Raw genomic sequence first — 12,869 nt, 5'->3', positions numbered from 1 at the left:
AAAACAACAGGGTTTTCCCCAGAAGTTCCTTCTGGCTCAGGCCCTAATAAGGCCCTCTCGTTATGGTACTTCTAGTGTAATTTTATGGAGGCATTTAGAGGTTAATTCTTTGGTTATTTGATCTCTTAGATGTTCCCTGTTTGGCCCAGCTTTAGAGTGCACCGGCCCAGCACACACACCCCCCCCCCCCCGAGGCCTGCCTCACACTTTGAAAAAACCTTAAACCATTTTATGTCTTCTATCTACTGCATCATAACCTAATATGCTGCATCATGTAAATGGCGTCCCCTGGCTGGAAGTGTCCTCTTTCACTTTCCCGGCTTCATGCTTTTGACACCAAACGTTTCTGTTCCTCGTAACCAGACCAAACACACAAACACAACTTTGTACAGAGACAATTATTGAAGAGATTCTCTCCTGAACGTGCAGTTTCCTAAAACACCCCGTCAGGGTTGAAATCGACCACCATTACTAACCAGCAGATGGAGCCCTTGCGTAACTTAAGGCAACCTACTTATGCACGAAGTACACCAGACAAATATATATTTTGAAGGGAAAAGTATGCATGTCCCATTCTACCACGATACTACTGATATAGTGAACTGCTCAGCAGGTTTCAACCTACGAAACCACCATTTGCGCTGTTGTATTAAGGACAAAGTAAATAATAAGATAGAAAATGACATAATATACTGCATGATTAATAAATTAGTTTCACTGTTTCTCATTACACTAATAATTGTTTACAATCACTCATTCATTACATCATTGCTGCATAACTATAATTGCACTTGTAATTCATTGCCAGTGAGTTTTCTAAATTGTCTCACTGGTGACTCGTTTTTCGGTCGAGCGTAAGAAGAGCAGGGATGTGACGGCCGGCGATGCTGACTCACCAGCTACCAGGCCTCCATCAGTCAAGTGTATTTGTGTCAGAGAGCTTCCCAAGTGTGGATGATGCAGATATATCAATGAAGCACATGAAGGCCTGACAGCCCTGAAGTTTCATTCCAAGAATTCTACTCTCAAATATCTGTGTCCTTCCTCCAGGCCTGTGACATCTGGACCACCCTCATCCTCCTCCTCCTGCAGATATCTAGCTCAGGTTTTTCCGTTGCTTTTGTGGAAGGTCTCTGCAACGCCTCGACTTGCTCCAGCAACCACTGAGACCTCGCCATGGGCCGTCTCCAGCTCCGCCTGCCTGGAGCTCTGCTGGTTCTGGTTGGGGTTATTCTGGCTGCTCCACGACTTGCTCCTGCTGCGGCTGGGCTCCAGAGACGGCCTGTTGCCGCTCCCTTGAACAGACGCCTTGCCCCTGTAACAAATACAACACACCAGACCCAGGAAGGCTCGTCTCATCTCGCGGCTGGCCAGAGTGTATATGATGGGGTTCATGGCTGAGTTGAGCACAGCCAGCGCGATGAACCAGTCAGCCTTGTAGAGGATGGGGCAGTGCCTGCGCTGCCCACATGCCACATCCACCAGGAGCAGGACAAAAATGGGTGTCCAGCAGGCGATGAAGACCCCAACCACAATGATGACAGTGCGCAGCAGGGACATGGCGTGCTCAGAGTTGCTGTGCTTGCTCACCCTTTGGCTGCTGGACTTTACCAGGATGTAGATGCGGGCATACAGGATTGACATGGCTAAGAGCAGAACCATGAAAATGGTGATGGAGAAAGCTACATATTTCCTGGTGTAGAGGGGGAGGACTGTAGAGCAATCAGAGAGGTTGCCCAGGCAGTTCCAGCCCAGAATAGGCAAAGCCCCAAAAGATATGGCGATGAGCCAGCAGGTCCCTATGAGCAGAAAGACTCTGTAATTCTTACTGGCATCATAGGGTCTCATCTTGATCATAGTCAGGTGTCTCTCGATTGCAATTGCCAGGAGACTGAAGATGGAGGCGCCGAGTGCTACAAACATACTGCCCTCCCTGACAAACCAGAGAGCAGATGAGAGCTGCAGGGTCTTGGCCCCGGACAGGAGCAGGTTGACCAGGTAAGCCACCCCAGCCAGCATGTCACACAGGGCCAGGTTACCGATGAAGTAGTACATGCGGTTGTGGAACCTGTGGTTTCTCCAAATGGCCACCAGCACGGTGAGGTTCTCCAGGACGATGAAGCTGCATATGATGAGGAAGACGATGGTTTTGGTGTCCAGGATGCCGGGGCTGGTGCCGACGCTGGGCCGGTGGTCCAGCTTGCCTGTGTAGTTGTAGTGGAGGTAAATCTGAGGGTTGATCATCTTCAGGCTGCTGACACTGGATGTCAGGAGAGAGCAGGGAGTCCAGTGTCAGCAGTTCCACCTTGTTCAACTGCAGAGATGTGACACAATGTAAGCAGCCAAATAATTGTTCCAGTTCAATGCAGCGTTTGATTGAAAACTATCATTTATTTTTTCCACCACTGGAACAGAAAATGCAGGCAGCAAACTTAAAAAAAAAGAAGAATTTGGCATGCACATAAACTACGATGTAGGAAAGGAATCTCGAGCCATTGCCCGGAATGAAAAGATCTCTTTAAAATCAAACTTGACCTCGACCTTCGAGCATTTGTCTCATTGTGAATATCGATCAAATAATGCACGGCAATGTATCGATCTTCAGACAATTAAACGGCGCAGAGGCACAACAACTGACTGAGAAGGCAGATTCCTCAATCCAATTCCTTGACAAGTACAAGCAACTTACCGCGGGATGTTCGCCGTTTGCTGAAAAGTCAACTGAAAGACAAACATCTCACAGCCAGAGAGTAAATATCCCGCGATAAAGAAGTTTAATTCTCGCCTGCTGGAAGACAGCAGCTCCTCATCTTTTTCCTCCAAACTCCGGAGCTGTCGAGGGTGAACTGGAAGTCACACCCCTCCCTCCCTCCGGCAGGCCGGTGGGCAGCGAGCAGAGAGGCTGCTGCCGCTGGAGGCTCACCTCATCACTGCCAGATCTTTGTTCCTCATATCGTTATTTAAAACTAGAATCACATAGTTTAAAGAAAAAATAACAACATGTTTTTCTAGTGAGGTTGGGGTTTTTTTTTAAAGAAAAAAAATCAGCAGACACGAGTCAAAAACTGGTCCGTTTAAGTGACTTATTGAGAACTATTTCGACTCTCTAGGTTCTCAAACTTTTTCAGAAGAGCCAAACTTTTTTATTCATTTATTTATATCATATTTTAAGGGAACGTTGGACACTTCAGATCATTTCTGACAGGCAAAGAAAAACTAGCCTCCATGAAGAAGTACAACAGTTCTGCAATCTGAGTTTCTGATTTACACTAAAACCAAAAAACCTCAGTACTAATAGCAAGGAAAAAGGTGAAGAGGTCCAAGGCAGCTCTTCTTCTTTCATTAAAAAGCCTTCATATTGGCTTACATAGGAAAACACGCCGTTATGTAAGCCAACACTAATGAAGGCTTTTTAATGAAACAAGGAGAGCTGCCTTGGACTTCTTCACCTTTTCTTGCTTGGACATCTCTCCTGGTAAATGAACCTTGAACTCTTTAACTGTTGAAACGCTGTAGCCCACTTCTACTCTTTCTTTTTTCAACTTAAATACTAATTTCGAATCCATGGCTTTCATGATTGAAAAGCATGTTGTTTTTGTCAACAGCAATAGCGTCAGTTCTGCTTATTTATCAGGGACAAAGCGGGACATAACTGGCTGAAGCTGTCGAGCTCGTTTGCAGGGGTGGTCCCTGGAGACAATCAAAGGAGAACACCCACAATACAGCAATTGTAAAGCATCAGCTGCTATAACAACAACACAGCACAGACAATATAGCAGTCAAGAACATAATTGCATGCAATACATCAAGCCAAACATATAGAATACACTGCAGAATCGATGTGGTTGCATCCTGATGAGCTGGTGGAGTGAGATACACGTCATATATTTATCTGCAAGACTGATATTGTTTTAAACTACAGGGATCGTTCCTCTGCCCATGGCAACCTTCTCCAAACACCAACTATATATATATATTTATATATATATATATATATATATATATATATATATATATATATATATATATATATATATATGAAATTTGTGATGGAACAGATCGCATTACCTGCGTAGAAAGTAGAGTCCGACCGACGTACGGGCGTCGGTATCACAGTGTGTTGTTGTACATGAAACCAGCATGAAAACTTCAAGATGCAGTTTGGACAATTAGGTTTATTCTTAAACTGTAAAATAGCCTCCATTTCTATCTTCGTCAAACGTTTTTGATCACTGCATTTGCGGGATCATTGCAGGAGGAATATTGACAGATGACTCGTTTTACAGTGTTGCCGAAGCTTTTTTGGACGTGAGGTCAGTGCACTGACTTCCTGTACTTGTCACTATTGTTTAATGGCCACATTTGAAGGATAGATGTATTTTGGTTGATACGTCACTATCAGAATTCCCTTAATCCCCAATATGGATCCCAGTATTTGTGGATCCCGTCTCCCGGTGTGTAGGCCCCCTATGGAGGGATATCAATAGATGGATTATTGAAAATATAAGTGAGAAACGCTAAAAACAAATGAGATGGATCAGAATAAAAATACTGGGATTGAATAAAACTAAGAACAAAGGCTGAAATAAAACTCCTCTGTTACTCTTCTGGGCAAAAGTTCAAGAAAATGTGACTTAGAGACTTTACATCAAAGGCTCTTTTCTGCCGGTTCACTGATTCATTCTGACTTTCCCTTCGGTGATGTCACTTGAAGTGGGGACACGAGAGAGAAAAGGGAAAAGCGCTAGCGTGCGCTCCTTTAAGGCTGCAGCCCATCCTTTGTTCTGGTCCTTCTGTCCTGACCTCATATCCAGGAAGGATGGGCAGGGCTGGCGGCAAGTGGTGGGACTCCAGAAGAGTCTGGGAGGCACAAAGACAGATGATGACTCTGAAATAGATGTGACAAAGTGGAGTCAGTGCTGCGCAGCTTTGAAAGACTAAAACATTAAAGAACTGTGTTATTTTCAAGCTGAACTCGCACAGAATGTCTACTGGATGTGTTCACTGGAATATGACTAAACGGTTAAGAATGTTGCTTTACTTTATCTGCTCACAACTTTCCCCAAATGAGGCACATTCTGTTCTGTCACAGACCAAATCATTAAATACTATATTTCCCCTCCTCCGTCTGTGGTTATTAACCCATAGGAATGTTTTGTGTGGTTGAATAAACAGCTGTGGTCTGGCGGCGGTCCATGAGCATTGTTACAGTCACAATTCTCAGTCATTTCCTGCAGGTCGCACTGTGCCAGAAGCAATGGGAAAGTCTCCGGGAAAAAGCCAAGTAGTTACTCTGGACCCGCAGCAAAATCTGGGACCAATCAGGACGCGGGTCCACGTAACGGCAGCTGGATTAACAGAGCAGGAACATGATTGGAAAAACCTTGGGTTTCTCAGCAAAATACAGAGATGTGGTGCTAGCATCTGCATTTACATAAACTTTGGGCCAAAAATGAAACCATCAGCAAGTACAAACCCATAATATGTGGTCTGAGTGAGTTTGTGTCTTATGTGTATTCATAGACTACTGAAGAGGAGCATGGGTGGAGGGTTTTCACGTCTGCAGGACCACCCTCATTACTTTGGAGGCAACCGCTTCTTTGGTTTCAGCAAGTCTGGCTTTTCCTCTCATCTTTGTCAGCAGGACAGTAATTAAAGTTCTGTAGGAGCTGCCAGTTTCCAGCGTCAGGAGCTGCACATCTCGCCTAAATCATCAATCCAGCGTATGTGTGATGCCCTGCTATTATAATGCTATATTATTTGAGTATAAACCTACAAGCTGCAACCCCTCATTTGAAAGTGCTGCACAATATAACCTTCCTTCCCTCATTCTAGCTGGCCTCACAGCTGCTGAAACCATTCCTCAGGGAAAGTTTCCACTACCCAACTACAGGCGGCCCCCAAACTTTTTACTGTATATGCTTTCTGTGTGTTTCAGTCAAACAATAGCACACTGTATAAATTCTCCATCACTGGTACAAGTCCTGCATTCAATTTAGTAGAATCCCAGAAGGAAAACTATATGGAAGAATCCAAAGTAAATGTTCTTATAATGCTGGAGAATGTCTGTAATTATATATTATTACATTAGTTGTTTGCCTGTTTTTCTGTCAGCAGGATTACGTCAAAAACTATGAGGCTGATTTTTACCAAACTTGGTGTGGGAAGGCAAAAACATTCACTCATTCAAGTCACAGCGCCACCTGCTGGCAACATTTTTTTTTACACTTTGATGCACTGCTGATAATAGGTCTCTAATTTGGGCAGAAGGACCTTAAAACTTGGCAATGAGCTACTGTGAAGATTTGAGGATTCAGTTGAACCATGTTACCGTGGCGAGACGGCCAATTTTGATATTTCGCCATGGAACGGGAAGCTGTTCAAACTGGACTCCACGTGGTGAGAATTTTTTTTTTTTTTCAAACTTCACAGGTTTGATGAAAGTCTTGAACTGGAGACGTGTACAAGGTGGACATAGTGGTTACAGAAGTCACCGCGATGCAACAAACATCAGTTGATTTCCATCAAACTGTGTTGTCCTCACATGACGAACAGCCACATGTTAAAATCATACAGTGAGGGTGATCTCTCAGTGACACAGGAAGTGATGTTTGTGTCGGAGCGCAGCACTAGTCTGCTCCCGCATGCATTCAAATAGTACCAGCTTTTATTGAGCGTTAATCTATCAAGTATGATTCTGTGGTAGTATCAACACCGCAGCTCCACTGGTTACCCGAGAGTTTCAGGATCGAAGCCACGCGTTTACTTCTTGTCGGGTTCCTGCCTTCATCTATGATCCTCTTCCTCCCTATGAGCTCGTCCACAGTTTTAGATCCTCCAGAAGGGGGGCGTCTGGTCCCTTAATCTCGATTTATTGCTAAAGGTGACCAGGTCTTTGTTGTTTGGACCCCTGCCTGGAGAGCTCAGGTCAGCAAACTCAGTATCCCTGTTTCACTTCACTTTTAGACTCACTTCACTTTCTGGACTTTTTCTTAACTGATGGTGTTTATTGCAATTTGTAGTAATTAAAAAAAAAGAGAGAGAAAAGATTCTATCTTTCAAATCTTGAGGTTTTAAATTATTTAGGTTAATGGTGGTGACGATGATTGATATCCAAGTGTATCAAAGTGTATTCCAACAATTTTCCGCAAGGGAAAAGGATTTCTGATTCTGATTCTGATATCATCATCTAAGATCTTTACACTGTAACTTCTTACTGACTCAGGACATAAAGAGATCCAGGTATTAATTATTCAACTTAATGCAATATAAAAGCAGTGCATGCTTAAACATGCCCACATTTTTAAAGCATTATTATGACATTCATAATTGATTGCAATGCAGTTTGTGTGACTGGTAATGTAGCCTCTTATTGATAACAGAGAGCTAATAGTTAAGGAAGAATGAGCAGATAGACAAAGTTAAGGGCCTTGTCTTTCAGTGCATTATAAAATCTACTTGGCCAGCATCCCTGTAGCTGTTACTCCGCCGGGGATTGCCTTGTTCAGACTCTCAACCCTTCATTAGAGAGCAGGAGCTGGGGTCAGAACTATGGGCAGTGGGCACATCCATGTGCAATTACATGAAAAGCCTGCCTTTAATTTCACCCTCGCCATTTTGAGGCAAACACACACACCCCAGGAGTCTGGGCTATGAATCTGAGGCGGACCGTCCCCTCCTGCCCTGTGGCTTTGTGGCGGCAGTATTTCTGGGCCCGGCGGTCTCTTGCATGCAACTTAACAGAACAAGGCCTGAGAGATGTTACTGAGGCATAATTTCAGCTGTGGCACAGTTTAGTCTAGGATCTGCTAACTTTAGAAGGCCACACAAACAGAAATAGGTCTTTAGTTCTGCCATTTCCTGCAGCTGCAGCGATAACTGGTGCCCGTACCTTTTGTTTGTTCACGATTTGGTGCTTTTCAAAGAACGCACCAATCTATTGGGAAGTCTACTTATTTGCAGTGGTCCCCAGAACCAAGACATGAGGATAGATACCCTTCTCTCATGTGTGTACGCACTAAGACCCACACGGACCAGCTCACCACTCGAGCACAGCGAATGGGAATGGATGAGAAGCGTTAGCGTTAGCATGTCTAAGTCACTGGCCACCAAATACACGTTTCTTTGCCTTCCTTGGTATGACCTGGGTTATACTCATCACGGATTTTGAAACTGCAATATAAAATTACCAGAAATCAGAGAGAACTATTTTCCCGACATAGCACCCCAAACATTTGGCTAAATAAATGAAGTTCTTGTTTGTAGCTGGAGGAGCGACTCCTACTTATCATCATGGTCGACTTATAAGAGAGGATAAGGATGATAACATCTGGGTCAATTTATGTAGTTGATTACTTTTGACGCAGATACGCTAACACTTCCCATAGACCACTGTTCATTGTGCTAAACTAACTGGCTGTCAGCCAATCTCTGTTGGAGAGACAGAGAAGAGAAGGGTATCTATTTTCTTGTCTGCTCAGTAAAGGACTGAAAAAAGTCTATATTCTGAAAAAGCTGTATTTGATACTGTTAACATTTGTTTCAAGCACAATTGGATGCTTTTACTGAGGTTCTGCCTGTGGGTTTTTACTTCAGTAACACTTATCTCTGCCTATCAAACTGGGTGATATTAGGATTAGAATAAATGGACTGAAATCACTTGATGTTGCACATAGGGAAATAAAATACTTTAGTGGACAAATTTTGAGGGACCTTTTGATAATTGAATGATATTCCAGCCAAGGTTGGTGCTAAAAGAATGTCAGATCAGGTTAATGTAATGCTGTCAATGCAAAACCACAGAAAAGAATTACAGTTAAAGCTTGCGCGTGTATTTTTACGTGCGTCTTTAAAATTACTCTGACAGTGTTGGGTAGCTCTGTCTGATGAGACACCTTGAACTTCAGTCGGTGAACTGAAATAACTAAATTATATAAACAAACAAAAACAAAATGGTGGAAACGGTTTGTCATAATGCAGCTGTAGATCGTATGTAGTCATCGAAGAAAGGTTTTTAATTATTACCTCTGCAGTTGTTGTCCATTCGAAGAGTTAATCAATGGATTTTGGTTCAGACTGCCTGCGGGAGCTGTATAGAAATAAGGGGCCAAAGGTGAAATGAGCAACCCAAACGTTCTAGTATCTGCAGGTAACGGTATTATAAATTACATCATACAGGAAAAAGAAAATTAATCGGATTCTTTCTTAGTCAAACCTAGAGAATCTGAACGGGGCTCTTGATGTGCCTTACGAATAAGTCGTCTGTCCTGTTAATACTCCATTAAGTGGCAAACGCAGCTGTTAACTCTTCTGTTTGTTGAGCGAAACTGCATCAGCTCTGTCTGCAGTTAATGTGAGTGTACAGCAATGGTCCATTTATCATGGCTGCGAGGAATGCTTTTCTGTCTCGGACCCATTAGTTCTACAGTACTCAGAGCTTGTTGTATTGATGTCCAACAATCACTGGTTATTGCCTGTCTTATTGCTGAATGGATGGCTATTACAGTCTTAACCAGAGAGGAGTCTGGAGCCTGTGGGGAGCACACAACCAAATTCACGAGGAGCCCCTAAAATCACTACATGCATTATAATTATTGATCCATCTGTCTTCCCCCTCTACTTTGGAGCCTCTACTTTGGTTTGACCATATTCTGAAAACAAAAGTCTAAAAAGACATTTCAATTTTTCCACTTTTTCTCCCCATATTGATGGCAATCATTGCTTTATCAAAAAACAAGACTTCAGTGCTGAGTTGTCACTTTTATTCCAGTCTTTGCTGCAACAGAAGATACCGTCTCTTTCTTTCAGCTCTGGGTGTCTGGTGGAAGTATCACAGTTTTCTTGACTTCAAAAGAAAATGTATGAGTATGGAAAAAGTAAAAGTTAACATTCTGCCTGATGTTTTTGTGATCCAGTGCTCAGGGATGTTCAATAATTCATCCGTTTATGCCTGAATGGTTATGATAAAGTGGTGTGACTGATATGTTCATATAAATGTAGCAAAGCCCCATCCACCCATTTTCATTGACACTGGGTGAGAGGCAGGGTTCACCCTAGACAGTTGCCAGTCTGATGCAGGGCCATCGGGAGCAATTAGGGGATCAGTATCTTGCTCAAGGGTACTTGGGTGTGGTCCCCAGGGGAAGTGTTGGATTGAAGCAGTGACCCTTTGGTTGTAGAAAAGCACATTTTTAAAAAAATGTTTAGTGAAAGCACAAAGTCCATTGATATGCAAATATTCTACTAAAATAGCGGTATTTGTACTAAGGGATACAGATTTAGTCCCCGCGTTGCAGGTGAGCACGTTTCTGAAGCCTGAACATCATTTTTGCTCAGAAAGCTTCATTCGTGAGTCTAACGCACAAATTTGTTCACCTGAGGACTTTTTAAGCCCTCAGATTAGTCTTACAGGCAATAAACAAAACCTGAAGGCTAGTTGTAAGTCCTTGACAACTTCAGACAACATTAGTTACATAGCATAAGATTATAAAAGCAGATCAATTTCCTCTCCATTAACATCCATGGAAGTTCTATGTGTTGTGCAGCTTGGTAAATGGGTCCGTACCACACGACATACTATCTTTATTGAATTTTTTTTTTTTTTTTCAGTCAGGGTGACTTGAATTTTTTTTTTTTTTAATTTTCATTTCAGTTTAAACATAATCCATCCAAGATCTGGGAGGACTCTTCTTGAGGGTCATAAAGATTTTTATTTATTTATTTTTTTTTGCCCCTCAATAGTAGGATCAATACAAGTGCTCTTTAGCTAACTGGCAAATTACTGTTATTAGACTGAGTGATCTGGACACCATTATAACATTACTGATTCAATGTAGTTGTACATTAGGCTGTTCTACAAACTTTGCAATCACTGGAAGTGATGGCTGCACAGTAGCATGGAGAGCAGTACATTACCCTCGCAGATCCATAAAGGTACCGTGTGGAAGTCTAAGGCCAACAACAGAGGCAATATATTATCAGTTTTAGTTGATCCTGGGTTTAATTCACACATTTTTCATGGAAAATAGCCTAACACCAAAACAAAATTGAAGCTAACTGCCGGAGTTTAGAGACAACAAATAAAGACTGCCCGTTTCTAATCTGACAGTTTATGAAACAGCCTGCTCAGACTAGGTTTTACTGGCACCATTGCATCAAAAAACAAACAAAACAAAACTATCAGTACAATATGGAATGTTTTTTGGTGTCGTTTGCGTTGTCATTGGTGTCAAAGCCACTTCACCTGGTTTATCTCCTTCAAAATATGTTGGAAAGAGACAGAAAACAGACTGGGGCTTACTGGATAGCATGCTAACAACCCACAACTGATATTGAAACAATTTCTTCTTCTGTGTTGATTTCCATTATTAGACATGGTGACATTAAAGTGGACGTTCATGCATCTTCAAAAGGCTTTTGATGAAATATTACGGTAATGTGCACAAACATTTGCATGAAGCGACGCTTTTTCCTGGGGCTACCACCTCCACAGCCCTACGTTGGATCGTGTTTTTATTTTATAATTTAATGGGGGGGGGGGGGGATGAGAAAATAGGCATAAGGATATTGCCTGCCTTATCACTGCTAATGCAGCAATATACATCATCTCCTTCTCGCCCACTACGCTCTGCATGCGAAAGATGCCTGGTGCTTCCAGCCCAGCGCTGCTCCAAATCCCTAGCCAGACTCTTCTCTTCTGTTGTTCCCAAATGGTGGAACGAACTACCGAACTCTGTGCGTTCTGCTGAGTCCCTTTCTACTTTTAAGAGACAATTGAAGACTCAATTGTTCAGAGAGCACCGAGGCACTTAACCTGACTCTTCTCCTCTTTGGGGTAGAATAAGTCAGAGGGTCCAAGACCCAGCACTTAGTGATTATGTAGCACTAACTGTGTTGTGTGATGTTGTATGTCTGTCAAAAAAAAAAAAAAAAAAAGGGGGGGGGGGGCGCGACACTTCTTCTGCCACTAGATGGCAGTACCTGTGACCAAATCACAACTGAAGCACTTTTGCGCTTCCTGTGGACTTTTCCTTAATTAAGTCTAAATTCTTGCTTGTGTTGTACGTCGCTTTGGACAAAAGCGTCTGCTAAATGAAATTGTAGAATTGTAGAATACAGAATTTTATCATCGTGTGCATGTTGACGAGTGAATTTATAGGCAAAAACATATAAGTTGCAGATGAAACCCGTGTCATATGACTTTGAATAACTGCATGAATTATTGTATTGTGTAGCTAAGAATACTTGGATGATCATTTCCTTCAATCACAGATCAATTTCCAAACCACTTTACTGATAAAGAATACAAATTCTGACACATAGAGTTAGAAAGGATCATTCACTGTTCGGCTAATAGATTTTTGGCATGTTTGACTGCAGCCTGACCTGAGTTGGACAGGATACATCAAAATTGAGATGTCTTTTGTGGTTTGGATGCTTGTGGTGATACTTTCACCACTAAAAGAAAAAAGAAAACAAAACAACCTCTGCGGATTTGATAAAGTTCAATCTGGCCAAAGAAAAGAAGAACTCAAAATAGGATGTGAAAACAGATGAATTTTCCCTGTTTCCTGTCATAAATTTCTTAGTATTTTATTTGTGATGTATTTGCATGTACGCATGTTGTTGTCACTAAGCAACAACACATGCTTCATTACAACAGTTCTTAAAAGTTGCTCATCCAGCTGATTGTACCGTTGTGGCAGTGAGTGGGAAGCAGATGTATTGTGGCGTGTTTCAGCTAAACAGGAGCGTCAGCAGATCGATTGCTTGAACGTGATCTCTGCCTACCGCTTATCAAAATGTATTATCTTTCAAGCATGCACCTAAATGGTTTCCGTTGACGACAAGCACTTTTGCATTGATCCCAG

General features: G+C 42.4%; 1 protein-coding gene across 2 annotated transcripts; it reads right to left on the bottom strand.

The window, feature by feature from the left end:
- Positions 1-176: 176 nt before the first annotated feature.
- s1pr3b (sphingosine-1-phosphate receptor 3b) lies at positions 177-2,827 on the bottom strand. Of its 2 annotated transcripts, none has more exons than XM_086187024.1 (2): positions 2,690-2,827; positions 177-2,314 (listed from the first exon to the last, which is right to left on the bottom strand). In XM_086187024.1, the coding sequence occupies exon 2, from the start codon at positions 2,242-2,244 to the stop codon at positions 1,102-1,104; it is 1,143 nt and encodes a 380-aa protein (XP_086043150.1). In that variant the 5' UTR covers positions 2,245-2,314; positions 2,690-2,827; the 3' UTR covers positions 177-1,101. The 2 variants fall into 2 exon arrangements, with proteins under 2 accessions (XP_086043150.1, XP_086043151.1); XM_086187025.1 differs by having other exon boundaries at positions 177-2,204.
- Positions 2,828-12,869: the final 10,042 nt, after the last annotated feature.

The sequence above is a fragment of the Aulostomus chinensis genome, chromosome 19 (assembly GCF_037954235.1).
Source record: "Aulostomus chinensis isolate RoL2024-O1b breed Wild chromosome 19, RoL_Achi_v1.0, whole genome shotgun sequence".
Lineage (NCBI taxonomy): Eukaryota > Metazoa > Chordata > Actinopteri > Syngnathiformes > Aulostomidae > Aulostomus > Aulostomus chinensis.
This window is presented reverse-complemented; position numbering and strand designations above follow the sequence as displayed.